Source organism: Ahaetulla prasina, chromosome 1 (genome assembly GCF_028640845.1).
Source record: "Ahaetulla prasina isolate Xishuangbanna chromosome 1, ASM2864084v1, whole genome shotgun sequence".
NCBI lineage: Eukaryota > Metazoa > Chordata > Lepidosauria > Squamata > Colubridae > Ahaetulla > Ahaetulla prasina.
In genome coordinates, this window is record NC_080539.1 from 298,826,948 (window position 1) to 298,842,858 (window position 15,911).

General features: G+C 39.1%; 1 protein-coding gene across 7 annotated transcripts in view; it reads left to right on the top strand.

Annotated features, from left to right (window-relative positions):
* The window catches only part of TMEM229B (transmembrane protein 229B), a 60,767-nt gene extending 56,250 nt beyond the window's left edge, over nt 1-4,517 (top strand). For 6 of the 7 annotated variants that reach the window (XM_058161887.1, XM_058161892.1, XM_058161889.1 and 3 more), the window contains one exon: nt 35-4,516. In XM_058161887.1, coding sequence (XP_058017870.1) covers nt 35-565 — 531 coding nt within the window. In that variant the 3' untranslated portion in view covers nt 566-4,516. Of the gene's footprint in view, nt 1-34 lie in introns of all 7 variants that reach the window. The other variant, XM_058161893.1, reaches the window with a different exon arrangement.
* The last annotated feature ends 11,394 nt before the right edge of the window (nt 4,518-15,911 follow it).

A 15,911-nucleotide genomic window follows, 5' to 3' on the forward strand; every position in this document is an offset into this window, starting at 1 on the left:
TAATGGCTTTCTCTCTGTGTGTATTTCCTTGCAGAGTTCCTGCTGGGGACTGTGTGGAAGGATGGCAGCTGCAGAACCTTTGACTGCTTTCTCCCGTTGGTACCTATATGCCATTCATGGCTACTTCTGCGAGGTGATGTTCACAGCTGCTTGGGAGTTTGTGGTCAACTTCAACTGGAAGTTCCCAGGTGTCACCAGTGTATGGGCACTCTTCATCTATGGGACATCCATCCTCATTGTAGAAAAGATGTATCTGTACCTAAAGGATAAGTGTAACATACTAGTGCGCTGCCTGATTTACACCCTATGGACGTATCTTTGGGAGTTCACAACTGGCTTCATTCTGCGCCAGTTTAATGCCTGCCCATGGGACTATTCACAGTTTGACTTGAACTTCATGGGCCTCATAACCCTGGAGTATGCTGTCCCATGGTTCTGTGCAGCATTTATCATGGAACAGCTAGTCATCAGGAACACCCTGCGTTTGCGTTTTGATGAGAATGCTGAACCAGGTGTACCTACATCTGTTGCAACCTTGGCCAATGGTCATGTGAAAACTAACTGAATCGTACTTTAGACTACACTAAGACTAAGCAATCTCTTCTGCCCCTTCATTAGAGACTTGGGATGATGGCCTCAACAGCAAAACCCCTGTTTCCTTTATGATAAACAAACCTCCTTGGTTTGGAGGTATGCATGAAAAAGTGGAATCAGTAGGTTTTCTATGAATTTTATTCTCTTTCTCTCTCTTGGTTCCTTTTTTTTAAAAAAACTGCAAGGATCATTGTCAACTACCTGTTGACTAGATAGTTTGACTTATAACTTACTCAGAAAACAGTCTGTGATCAGTACTTTATTATACCTGGGTTAGAAAAAACAAAAGGCTGGCTCAAATTGTTCAAATAATATTAGTAGATAGGCACAGATCTCCCCAGTTGACTTAGTGATTGGCTTATATTCCATTCAGGTGCTTGCTTGCAACCAATACCTCCCATGGGACCTGAGATGCTGCAGAGTCAAGGAAAAATCAATTTCTATTGAAAAAGCCCAACAAATGGCAGACTACTATGGAGATAGAACTTGCCCTGTTGTGTGCATTCCTTAAGGCTTTTTTAAGTTGCACCACAGTGTATAGTATTATGGTGCTGGACATCCTGCTGAATTTCTATAAAAATATCACTTTTTGAATCATCTATTCTGACGCTCACTAGAGAGTTTGTTTCCCACTCTCATGTACCTATTTTTTAAATAAAGAACTATTTTGCTGGATAAAGTCAATCATTGCTGTACAACCTGCATTATAGATATGTAGGCAAAAGTAGGAGAAAAATGGCTAAAAGTCATCCTTACCTCCTCCTCCTCCTCCTCACACTTTCTGGTGGAACTCAATAGGAGGGCTCCTTCAGAGCTGATTCTTGCTAACTTTCATTGTGACTGTTTACACATCATCCAAATCTTCTCTGGCTTCCTCCATGGGGAATTTTCTAGTCTCAGAAATCCAAGTGTCTATAAATATGGACTACTGACATCTCATTGAAATCTTTGTTTGATTCCTGGATTCATTGGGAGTTGGAATCCTGCAGGACAGACTCTTGAAAGGCCTGTGGTCAGTCTTTTTTGTATTGACCTTCTCAGCGCTGGTGTTCTCAATGTACAAATGGCAGAATTAGCAGTGCGGCAGTATCTCTTCATAAAGCTATTTCTGAGCAACAGTTGATGGTATCTCACTGTTGGCTGGGGAGGAACTTTGAAGGATCAGCCTTCAAGATGGTCCAAGTGAGTGGAAAAATAGCACAAAAGGGCTGCATATATTTTGAGGTCTGGGACCAAAGTGAATGTCCCAAGAGAAATGTGTGGTAGGCAGGGGTGGTTAAAAACGAAATGGCAATGAACAAGAAGGGATTCTTTCGGCAGCCATCAAAAGAATCTGTTCTTTAGGTTCATAGAATGAAAGAGAAATGAAAAAAGGGAAGGGAGTCACTTGAACTAAATACATCCAATAGCTTTAAGAAGAAGATATGCTATCACTAGGCTTCTTGGACCAGAAAAGAAGACCAAATATCATTTGCATAGAATGGAATGCACTGAGACGGAATTGCACCAGCAATGGAATGGGCTTGTACTTTTGTGGTGGCAACACTTCTTTTATTTAAAATAAGACTGTCTTGTTGTTTGATAAACAACTGTTAATTTTTAACTACCTGGCAGTTATTGTATTGAGGATCTCCTTGCCTGATAGGTTAGGACCACCATTTGAAGAACTCTCTGCCCCCAGTTTCCACTGCCAGGGAACTCTGGGATTTCTACTCATAACCCACCTGATCGCAATAGATTTGGAAAGGTTGAGTTCTGTTCTAGGAACAACAAAATGGGCAAGCTGCTACTCTGAGTAAAAGTTGTGTGGTCATGACTATGAACGAAGGTAATATTAACTTGATTGATATTTTCAGAGTCTGATTATTTTATTTCTTTACATTTCCCCACAGACCAGATATCCATTGCTGGTAGTGGATGAGCAGGAATATTAGCAGTGGAAGTATTCCCAGGTCTACCCTATTGTATTTATTCTCCTGACACACTTAACAGGATTAAACTTTGTAATTTATATACAACTTCTTATAATTCTTGCTTTTTTATTTTTAATAGCTTCTGATCCAAACTATGTTTCAGGAAAAGGAGGGACCATGAAGAGGAGAAACCTCTGTTATTAGCTCTGCAATGATGGCTATCTATACTAAAAAAATAAGATGATGGAGTGAATCATATTTTTTTACATGTGGCAGGAAATGGGCTACATTTGCACTTTCTGGTAACCATAATCTGTAACGCCTCGGAAAAGGCTAAAGACTTTCAGTCTTGCCATTACTTGAAGATATGTATTCTTGGTTCACTTGAAATCCACGAAATCATGCTACAGGGGTTAATAAATTGATGAGGATGATGTTATCCGTTCATTGTGTCTGACTTGTATTACAAATGCACTAAATGAAGGTTAAAGATAGTAAACTTACTGACTACAAAGGAGTTGGATTTTTGTGCTGGTAATACCATTTCCCTGCATTTGACAATGCTGTAATACAATTCTGTATTCTTTAGGGTTTGGAGACTATAATTTGATTCTAAATGACCTGATGTTTCATAGTGGGTCAATAATTATGACATTTTGCAAACACGTTCCATTTTCCTCTGTTACAGCAGCACCTTCTAAAACTTACTTGATGTAATTTTCTTTGTGCACAAGTGTATCCATGCACAAACACAGAAAATCTGTATGCCAGAAACTAGGCTGAGCTATAATTATTAATATTGTTGGTGCAGAGATATTCTTTTTTTTAATTTGAATTTATATCCCGCCCTTCTCCGAAGACTCAGGGCGGCTTACATTGTGTAAGGCAATAGTCTCATTCTATTTGTATACTTATATACAAAGTCACTTATTGCCCCCCCAACAATCTGGGTCCTCATTTTACCTACCTTATAAAGGATGGAAGGCTGAGTCAACCTTGGGCCTGGTGGGACTCGAGCCTGCAGTAATTGTAATTGCAGGCAGCTGTGTGTTAATAACAGGCTGCATTAGCCTGGTGAGCCACTTCCCATTCTTGAACCTGGTGTGTTTGAGATGCAGTGGACAAATCCCCAGGCAGCATATCTGGAGATACCAGGTCAGGGAATATTCAACATCCATCAGATAATTCATTGATAGGGTAAATTTCCTTTCATTCAATGCCAAATTCTCTCCAAGTTATCCTATTAGCCAGACTGTGCAAATCTCATTTCTGGTCTGGAGGAAATCAACTTAATGTCAGCCAGAGATTTTTCGCTTTTATTTTATTTATGTTTCTTCTCTTTTTTCCCCTCAATTCAAATGGATGTGAGGGTGGTGGGAAAAAAACCAAACTACTGATGTTTTATTACTGAATTATTGATGACAGTTATATTATTGATAATAGTCGCCAAAAGGCAGTGGAGGATGCACTGGCATCTGAAATGCATAATAATGAAATAAATCACTTAAATTTTTGCTTGTATGTGTATCCTCCTCCATAAATTAAAATTGCCTGTTTAAATTCACCAGCAATAAAAAAAAACTTGTGGTTTGTTCGTTTTGCCCTCTGTCACTTATAAAATGGCTTGTGATTTAAACGCTGAAAAATTGAGATGGACAGCGAATGTCTGTAGGTGATGAACTTTCTTATGCACACCCCAAATTCAAAAGCAATTCATCTTTTAAAAGGATAGAGAACCCAACAGTCTTGAATATTTAGTATCTATATTTTGTTAGACAGCTGTCCTGTCCTCGTCCCGTCCTGTCAGATCAGTCTTCTCAAATGAGCTTCATTCAGATGTCCTGAATTTAACTCCTGTAAATTCCTGGTCAGCATGGAAGCCTCTAAAAAACCTGGAATAAACACAAAAACTCCATCATCCTGTTTTAGTTTGGCATTGGGCATCATATAAAAAAGGCACATTTTGTCTAAAATGTGTTAGGCCTGGACCAGGGGTGAAATCCAGCAGGTTCTGACAGGTTCTGGAGAACTGGTAGTGAAAATTTTGAGCAGTTCGGAGAACCGGCAAATACCATCTCTAGCTGGCTCCAGAGTGGGGTGGGAATGGGGATTTTGCAGTATCCTTCCCCTGCCACATCCACAAAGCCACACCGCGCTCACCAAGCCATGCCCACAGAACCGATAGTAAAAAAATTTGGATTTCACTACTGGCCTCAAGCTCACGGGGCTTCTAGCAGTGTGGAAAACGCTTCTACCATGTCATAACCCAAGAGTCTTTCCTAATCTAAGGCTCACAGTGAGTCTCTGCCAGATTTTCCAGATGTTGTATTCGAAAAAAGTGAATCTGGTTGGTAGATTAGATTTATATTTAATTAAAATTAAGTTAAAATATTTGAACACAGTGACTATGGCAACTTGAATTTAATAACTTTCCCATTGACTACATTAAAAAGTACAATTTTTGATCCACCTAAGATTTCAGCACTTCTTATAGCTCTGAATTAGAGATATTCTATTTTGGAGACATTTTGTTGTTCCAGCATGACTTAACTTTTAGTTAACTTTTAATTTAGATAACTTTCACTGTAAATAGGGGAAGTTTTTTCTGAATATATCAGCATGAAAATGATTCAGACCAGTGGTGGGTTTCAAATTTTTTTACTACTGGTTGTGTGGGATTGACTTGCTTGGTGGGCGTAGCTTGGTGGTCATATGACTGAGTGGGCATGACCAACTTGATGTCACATGACCACTCCATCTAGCCACGCCCACAGAAAAGGTAGGATTTTTTTTTAAATTTCTACCTATCTACTTATTTTTCTGCCCAGGCCTGGCCTAATCTATCAAAGGCCTCCTCCTGCATGCCACCCCACCCTCCCTTCACAAGTCACTTGCATTGCCCCATTTTCCCTCCTTCAGTGGCCCCGGCCCTAGCCCCGCTTCCTCCCCCCCACCTCCTCTTTCTTTGGGCTGCTTACCTTCCTCCCACAATGGCTGATCTGGAGTCCAGAAGGCAAGCTGACCTCCGATAGTTTTCGGCAGCCTCCAGCCAGCTGCCACTCCTGGGAAGCATCTGACAAAGAGGCGGTAGCTGGGAGGCTTCTTGCAGTTGCATTGAAAAAGAAAAAGTGTCATCTCAGACTGACTCAGCAGGCAATAGGATGTGCGTGCTTGGCTGGCGTGAAGAACAATGGCAGTGGCTTTTTTGGAGACCTCCAGTAGTTTTCAGCGGCCTGCAACCAACCGCCACAGCCACAAAGCTGGGAAGTCTTTTTTTCCCCAATGTGACTGTGAGAAGCCTCCCAGAAGCCACGTCTTTGGCAGACACTTCCCGGCAGTGGTGCGGGTGGCCGGGGCAAGCGACCAGTGACTGGGCTACCGGTTCGGGGGCATGGCCAGCTAGTGGTCACTACCGGTTCAGTGACCCAGGCCAAATTACCGCTACCAGTTCACCCGAACAGGTGCGAACCGGTAGAAACCCACCACTGATTCAGACCTTCTTCAGAAGTTTTCTTTTCAGAGTGCTTCCTAATATGCAGAGAAGTAAACAGAAGTCAACAGAAAATATATTAACGTAAATCAAATCAAACAACAAGCATTTTGGTCTCTGATTTGTCAAAATGTACAAAATGAACCATCTTATATTTCACTAGAATAAAATATGTTAAAATTTGCTTTCACTCTGCTGACCTGCTTGGAACATTGCGGAATAATCAAACTTCCTCCATACCTTAAAAAAAAAGAATGCCAGCCAAGCATAACGGTATTAAAAAATGCATTTAATCTAAATACAGTTAGTACTTATTTGCTTTATCCATTTGCATGGAGCTGCCCATGTCAAAAACATCTCAAAATGGTATATGAACATTTTTGACAAAGCATAATTAATACCAAATTATATAGACTAATTACAGACATTTTAATATTTCAAAAGATGAATATTTTTTAAAAATCCATTCACAAAACTGAAGGTCTGGATGTTGGAGTAAGGATTCAAAAGGTTTCTGAAATGCACCGAAGGCTGATGCCTTTGGACATAAAAAATACGACCACATTTGGAAGAAGAAGAGAGCATTTCTATAGTCTATCTCAAAAGCAACAGAGAGACATAACACAATTTCAAGAAGCCTCTTGCCCAGACAGGTGAGGTTGGAGAATACTTTCAAGCTATAAATACACGGATTATCTGAGACTTTTCTCATACATCAGCTGTCAACTTTGCATTCACATTTTGTGCTACCATGGGTCCCTCAGAATGTGTCAGATAGACCATTTTAATGACAGATCTTATCAGTCCCTGTGGTTGTCTCAGAATTAGTACATTTTTAAATATAAGTATACAATTTAAAATTTAGTTAAAATATTAATTACTGCCACATGATTTTCATGCCTTGTCAAGGATATGACAATTAGTTCTGGGCTAATATAGAAAGTTCTAGAGGCCCAAGGTAGGCCTTCCCAATGGGTTCCATATGGATGAAAAAGTTTAAGCATCTGGCATAGCCGGGCTATGGAGTAAAAAAAGATGAGGGTCACATGGCCACTTCTTTCTCGCTGTGACCACAGCAGTGGAGATTGGGCTCCTATGAGACTCTCCTTGCGTCAGTGACCCAAAATAGGCCTTTCCCTCTTGTCTTCAACCTCCTGCACTCACAGCCCTCTCACTGTAAAAAATGGTAAAACAAAAAAGTCAATATGGCAACTACAGCAGTTAAGCTCTGCATTTTTTGGTCTGCTCTGCAACTATCTTCATTAACCTCAAGAATGCCTACTAGAGCAGGGGGCCCCAACCCTGGCAACTTTAAGCCTAGCAGACTTCAACTCCCAGAATTCCCCAGCCAGCAGATGGCTGGGGAATTCTGGGAGTTGAAGTCCGCCAGGTTTAATGTTGCCAGGGTTGGAGACCCCTGCACTAGAGGACAGCAGAAATATTTTTCTTGTACAGGTGGGTCCTTGACTTACAGCCACCATTGAGCCCAAAATTTATGTTGCTAAGTGAGACATTAAATGAATTTTGTCTCATTTTGTGACTCTTCTTGCCACAGTTGTTAAGTGAATCACTGCAGTTGTTAAGTTAGTAACATGGTGGTTAAATGAATCTGGCTTCCTGATTGCTTGTCAGAAGGTCACAAACGGTGATCACATGATCCCAGGTGATCTGCGACTGTCATCAATATGACTCAGTTGTCAAGCATCTGAATTTTGATCACGTGACTATGGGGATGCTACAGCAGTCATAAGTGTGAAAAATGGTCATAAGTCACTTTTTTCAGTGCTATTGTAACTGCGAGTGGTCCCTAAATGAACTATTGTAAGTCGAGGACTACCTATATATTTTGATTGCCTTCTAATGGGCTTCTGGAGTTTTGCATCCCCATACACAAATTAAATGACCAGCTTTTTTGTAATGTAGAGCAAGAAATGGAGGCAAGGATTACCTCAGCAGGCATCCTGTGCATGTTAGCCCCATATGGCACTGTTTCTGTTTTTACTGTTCCTAAGGATTCTATATTGAGATCAGCACTACAGCTATAAGTAGTAGTATAATCCCCATTTGAAATGTTCAGGTAAACTTCTGTTTAAAATTGCCAGCAAGTAGGTATATTAATACCCTCACTAAGATTATTGCCATGAAAAATATGGATTGCTTATATTTTCTTCCCCCCGCCTTTTTTTATGATAGCAATAGCATTTAGGTTTATATATGTCCTCTTGCCACTTCACCCTTCACAGGGTGCCTGTGGTGGCCCAAGCGCTCTGCCAGCAAAAATGGGCTCCTGAGCTCCATTTCGGCTGCGACAGCCTCCTGCAACCCTCTGCCAATGAAAAGGGAGCTCGAGTGGGCTGCACGTATTCCTCTGAGGTCCATTTTCACTGGCAGACACACTGCAGGCCAGTTCTTCACTGTTTCCAGGGTGGCCCCTCGGACCAGATCTAAGCACCCTGCGAGCTGGATCCGACCCCCGGGCCTTGATTTTGACACTCCTGCTCTATGCAGTTTACAATGTTGAAACATTATTTGCATATTTCCCCCAACAATCTGGGTTATTATTTTACCAATCTTGGAAGGGTGGAAGGCTGAGTCAACTATGTGAGCCCTGTCGGGGTCAAACTCCAGATTACAAATGGCGGTCAAATAATTGCAGGGGATTTGGCGTAAATATGAACAAGTTGCCAAGTGCCAGAAATGCAGTTATGTAACTGTGGGGATGGCGGGGGCAATCATTTACAATAGCCAGAAGCCATAAAACGTCTACTCTGTTAGATGAAAGATATGAAAGATCATTAAATGGCAGGTTGTAAATCGAGGACTACGTGTGTTCTTTGTCATGTTTAAATATTTTAAAAGGGCTGGCTCTCCATCTTATGATGTAGTTTTAAAATGGGATTATTTTTGTGGGTTTGTTATCATATTTGGGTTTCATATCCATAGGTTTGTTAATATTCCAATACAAGAATCAATATGGTCTAAAGATGTAAGTGTAGCTTTAAATTAGATTAATTATCAGAAGAATAATCAGTAGTAAGGCAATCCAAAATAAGACACTGCATCACTTGTAGACAGAGATTAAATTATGTTTATGATAACATGTATGGACTCAAGTGTAAATATGAAAAATCTGTTCTACATCCGCAAATTACATCACATTATTTATTTATTTATTATTTATTTATTTAATCATATTTATATACCGCCCTATCTCCCGAAGGACTCAGGGCGGTTCACAGGCACTTAAAAAACACATAAATACAATATAAAAGCAATTAAAAAACTTATTCTAAAAGCCCGTTAATTAAAATATAAAAATAAAACCCAATTAAAACCATAAATTTAAAATCTAGCTCAGTCCTGCACAATTAAATAAGTATGTTTTAAGCCCGCGGCGGAAGGTCCGAAGGTCCGGAAGCTGACAAAGTCTGGGGGGTAGTTCGTTCCAGAGGGTGGGAGCCCCCACAGAGAAGGCCCTTCCCCTGGGCGTCGCCAGACGACATTGCCTCGCTGACGGCACCCTGAGGAGACCCCCTCTATGAGAGCGCACGGGTCGGTGAGAGGTATTCGGTAGCAGTAGGCGGTCCCTACATTCAATAAATATTATTTATTGTTGCCTATAGACTTTGCTGATGGGTTACAGTGGAGGACAGAAGACTAAAGTAAGCCCATTCTGCTTGACCAAACACATTTATACTAAAGATTTTTTGGCAAAAAGATGCTGCCATTATTCCAAGGAGTGAAAACAAAATTAAATAGAATTTTGCCTACTTTTTAAAAATTGAGATTTTTATATTCAGGATTTTGGCTTGAATTTAAACAAATGCAGTGACAATTGTATATGTGTGAAGACATTCTTCAAAACATGAGTCCTTGAAGATTGTGATGTTATGACCAGAGTTGGTTCAGCAAATCTAAGCCATGAAGACCAGAACAAGACAGAGAATTCTAGACCGGCAATGACATTAATTAATTTTATTCTAGACCGGCAATGACATTATTAATTTTATAAAAACTTTCTGGGAAATCCATGTCAAGCCTTGGCATGAAGATGTTTGACAAGACAGTGGACATCCAGAAAAGTAAAGTTAAAATCACATTAATCTTGAATGCAAACAAAATATTTGTTCTTAAATGATCAACCGTATCTGTAATCACTGCTAACTGAATACTTGGTAATTGGAATGCTAGACTATAACATGTACATTTGTATTTATTTAAATAGCACTGTCTATGTTGATGGATCTTTAAAAAAGAAGGCTTGACATTCTCTGTCATAAAGTGAATAAGTAACATGGGAAAGGAAGTGGAAGTCTTTTTGTTCATTGTTTTTCTGCTTATCATACCTTTCAAAAACTACATTTCTGGAAAAAGGGCAGGAAAGGTAATCAAAATGAGGAAGAGGCTGGAACAACTCCAAGCTGTTATATAAACATTAAACAATGATGAATAAAGAAGTCCTACAATGGAGGTATATAAAGTTTATAAGTTATGTAAGCTATGGAGAAAATCAATAGGGAAGCATTTTTCCCCTTCCTCTTACCAGTAGAACAGAGGTCATCCACGCAAGCTGAACAGTGGAGGAGTCAAGCTAGATAAATGCAAAATCTTTAGACAGCGCAGAGATAAATTGTGGAATTTTCCAAAGAGCAGATTTCATACAGAAGACTCCAGAAAGATGAACTGATATATTCATGGGAAATTCAAGGATTTCAATAGTAGGACCAAAAAAATCCAGGATGACCACCAGACAGTGACAAAGAATTAGAGTTTTTAGAATTAGAATTTCTCTAGTTCTTTTTAAACTTGATCTTTTTAAACTTTATTAAGTTTAAAAAATGGAATTAGCATTATTGACAAAATAATTACTTTATGTACTATTATATCTAAACTAAATAGTTTTATAGCTTTACACATTGGGGGAAATCACAGCAAGAAGTGATTTTGGCTATTTAGGAAACAGAATACTGGATAAAATGAGCCAGAAATCTTACTCATCACAACACTTATATGATTAACAGAATAACAGAATTAGAAGGGACCTTGGAGGTCTTCTATCTAACCCTCTGCTCAAGGGTGGCTGATTAGGGAGATCATTCTTTATCTGATGAATGAAGGCCCCCTGATGTCTTGTAAGGAGTTCTCAACCTGCTTGACCTCACAATTTCGGCTGTGACCGTGACAGTCATAAAGCAGGTCACTATGTGAACAGATCCGACTTTACAACCTTTGTTGCAGCAATTAAGTAAACATGGCAGTTGTTAAGTGAATGTGGTGGCCATTAAGTGAATGCAATGGTTGTTAAAGGAACATCACGGTTGTTAAGCAAACCCATTGTTCACCATAGAGTGGTTTTTGCTAGAACAGGAACTAAAATCTGGTTTCTGGCAAAACATTGTAAGTTGTGACTGCATGGAGACTGAAATTGGTCATAAGTATAGGCTCATTGCCAAGTGCCCAAAATGTGGTCCTGTGACCGCTGGGAAAACAGGCAGACATCAGAACTTTGAATCTAGATTATAAATTCCCATTTGGGAGTCCATCATCATAAATGTAAATGGTCACTAAGCGGCTGATCATAAATGGAGGACAACCTGTATGTCCTAAATGTGCTTCTTAGGACAAGGGGATGGAAGCAGTGTTGGCCTGGGTTCTTCTTTCAGTTGCCATCTGCTGAGTAGAGCATGTACTTTCTGTCAAGGACACTTCCAGTAGTTTGTTCCTTCGTGGAGATAAATGCCTTGTTGATAATTTATTGGTACTGTTGCAAGGCCAGCAAAAATCCCATTTTGTTGCAGCGTAGAATTTTAAAACTGCTTTTTCCCTGTCATGCAATTTTTTGCAAAGGTACTTACAGGTAAATAAAGATCCACGTCTAGACCTGAAGGAAGCAAGGGTAATTAACTTGTGTTTTAAAAGTGGCCGGATTATAAATAAATATGTATAAATAAATAATAGATTGAAATGTAGCTTGATTCATTGGATCATTATGAAACAAATGCAGGCTAATGGATTTCATTTATTTTAGTTTTCCTATTTCCAATATGTGTGACTATTTTTCTGCCAAGGAAAAGCATCCAGAATGATGCAAAGCATAATAATGAATACACAGGACAATGTACCTTGAAAAGAAATCCATAAAACAGTACAGAAATAATACTAAAAAACCTAGGGCAGCTGGAAAAACCAATAGTCAGCAAATGCAGAGGACAGAGTAGGTAATCCTGGATCGATTTTGGATGAAAACAGATGGGGAAAATGCTTTCCTGTGGCTTCGTGTAGATATTAAACAAACCTGGGGCCAAGATAAAAGCTGAGGGCTAAATCTTGTATTACCCAATGCCAGTCCTACAGCCCTAAATTGGGGATCCCAGGCAGTCTTTAAAAGTGGACCATATCCAAAGTGTTATGACCTGAATTGTTGAACCTGGGTCTTCTTTGTGCAGGTAGTGTCATAGTCTGCATACTGACCTGAGATTATAAAAGATACCTGCTACACTCAATTTGGTTCTTCAGTGACAATGTTGAATAATTGAGTATGTACGCTAAATCTGTTCATGGGGACAGCATCAACTCAAGTAGAAGATGAAGCAGAAGTATCTCATCCAAAGTGATATTCATTTTATTAGTCCTCATCCAAACTACTCCAGATTTCAAGTATTGATTTAGTAATCTCAACATCCCACCAGTGGTGGGATTCAAATTATTTTACTACTGGTTCTATGGGTGTGGCTTGATCGGTGTGGCATAACTTGGTGGGTGTGGCTTGGTGGGCGTTGCAGGGAAAGGATACTGTAAAATCTCCATTCCCTCCCCACTCCATGGGAAGGTTACTGGAAAATCCCCATTTCTTCCCAATCATCTGGTACTCGGGAGGCAGAGAATAGATGGGGGCCTGGCCAGTCAGAGGTGGTATTTATCAGTTTGATATTTGAACTATTCAAAATTTTCACTACTGGTTCTCCAGAACTGGTCAGAACTGAATACCACCTCTGCGTCCCACCATTCTATTGCCACAGACAAGTAGAAATGAAAGCAATTCTCAAACCATATACAAATTTCCTAGGTGTCTTACTAAGCCAGTCTTGGTCCCAAACTACTTAAAAACAAACAAACAAACACCAAGATTTATCAGCACACTAAAGATATGATGATGAAAATATAGGTAGTCCTCAATTTATGACCACATAAAACAAAAAATTTCTGTTTTAAAGTTAAGTGAGCTTTGCCCTATTTTATGACTTTTCTTGGCACAGTTGTTAAGTGAATCACTGCAGCTGATAAGTTAGTAACCCAGTTGTTAAATAAACCTAGATTCCCCGTGACTTTGCTTGTGAGAAGGTTGCAAAAGGTGATCATATGACCTTGGGACACAGCAACGGTTATAAATATGAACCAGTTGCCAAGCATCTGAATTTTGATCACGTGATCATGGGGATGTTGCAAAGGTCGTAACTGTGAAATACGGTTATAAGTCACATTTTTCAGTGCCATTGTAACTTTGAACTGTCACTAAATGAATTGTTGTAAGTCAAGGACTACCTGTATGCAATTACTCTCCCATCTTCACCTCAATGGAATACACTTAGGCAACGATCAGGCTCACCCTGCCCCACCCCTAGTAGAAGAGCCCACCAGAGTTATAATTTGGATCATTCACTTATGTGCACCTAAAAGCCAGTAGATAAGAAAATAGTTTTGGTGACATCTGTGCTACAGATAACTTCTATTTTATTATCTGGTCAGTTGCCTGAATTGCATATTCTGCTTCCCTTGTAAGGAAAAATGCTCATTTTCATTAGTAGTAACGGCATTTGGCCCAGTGGGTTAATTCTAGGAAGATGCTTGTTCTGGACTATATAAAAACTAAAATCTTTCTAACTCTATTTGTCAGATTAATAACCCAGCTTCACAGGAGTCTCTCGTTAAAGGACTCAGTAACAAATGACAGGGAATTTTTTCCCTTGAACTTGGGAAGCTGCTATCATTCAAACTGGACAAAACTAGCTTAGATGTATCAACAAATTTGACCTGATAGAAACAGGCCTTATAAGTAAATCATACAACACTCCTAACATTTTCTGCATATAATCTATTTGTATAATTAGTTCACAGGTTTACAAGTCATTGAGGAAGAGAGATTTAGGACTAACTAGACAACCCATGATCCTCTAGGTCATTGTTTCAAAAGTATTTCCTTGCCTAAACAGAGAAACAGAATGACCAAGGACAAAGAAGCAGTGGAAGCAGCAATGACTTCCAACATCCTTCAGATTTGAATGTAGCTAATGATCCTAGGGTAGTCAAAGGAGGTGCTGGTCCTCCTGACTTCTGGAGGGCTAGAGTGGGACCTGTCTACTGAACCACTGGACAGTAGCCTGATAGCTCTGAAGTACTGGTAACCACAAGTTTGCCAAATTTAAATTCCACAAGAGTCATAGGTCCTGGATTTTGGACACATTTTTTAAATTATCCCATTTTAGATACCTTGATTCAAAAATTGTTGTCCTATATTGCACTGTTTCACCCAGTTAAAGTTTTAGTTTTAAAGTTACAACAGTTTTAGTAGTATATAAGTAGAAAGCAGCAAAGAGTCCAATTTTATTTTTGTTTGAATGACCCTTCACTCTATGTGGTGGTTGAGAGAAAGCCATACTATAAGCATTCCAAAATGGTCAATCACTAATACTGGAAAGAATAAACAATTCATTATTAAAACAATTTAGTTAGCAATTTGGGTAATAATTTTCATATATAAACACAAGAAGAGCAAAGTGAGATATAGCTGTTTTTTCTTACAGAATATGTGATGGCACCTTTTTGATCTTTGTTCATTAGTGGAATCAATTGTTTCATGCATTTTAATATACTATTAAGGTACCATAGTTTATCTATGTGCTACTGCCCTCTGCTGGCAATATTTCATAGCACTAGTAGGTTCAGGTTAGATTTTTTAGGTTTATTTATTAATTTATCAAAATATAAAATACAGAAATATAAATAAAAGTGAAAATAATGGTAAAATAAGGGAGGGAAAAGGGAAGAGAAAAAAGTGTAGGGTAGAGGGGTGAAAGAAAAAAAGTATTGACTTCCAACTCCTTTGGTGCAATAGAATAAGATAATAACATAAAACCTCAATTTTCTTTCTTTTACATAAAAATATAATCTAGCCATTTATATAACAACAAACATATTTAATCAGAAAAACCCAAAATAAAAGCTTTCATTTTTATATCACCTCAAGCCCAAAGTCCAAAAGTGGTTTCCGAGTAGAAACAAAATTGTGTTCTTTTCTTTAATCGAAGCAATCAATTTAGCCATCATTGCTAACTCCATCAACTTCTGCAGCCATTCATCCATTGTGGGAATCACAGTCTCCTTCCATTTTTGTGCATACTAACATGCTTAATTTGCTTACTGGAGTTGAATACATTGCACCTTAAAAATTAATCAAACCTTAAACTAACCAAAGAGGCAGCCTTTATGTTAATCCATTAAAAAAAAACCCCATAATTTAAATGAACACAGTTGATTTAGTAGAGTAGAGTAGAGTAGATGAAGCACCCACGATTTCTGAAGGCAAGGTATTCCACTGGTTAATTGTCCTCACTGTTAGGAAGTTTCTCCTTAGTTCCAGGTTGCTTCTCTCTTTGGTTAGTTTCCAACCATTGTTTCTTGTCCTGCCCTCCGGTGCTTTTTAGAATAATTTTGTGGCAGCCTCTCAAATACTGGAATACTGTTATCATGTCACCCCTAATTCTTTTTTTCTTTAGACCAACTAGCCAAACCCAAATCCTGCAGCCGTTCTTCATATTTTAGTCTCCAGACCTTTGATCATCTTAGTTGCTCTGCTGTGAATTTTTTTCCAAGGCCTCAACATCTTAATGTGTGAACATGGGTGTTGCTACTTTACT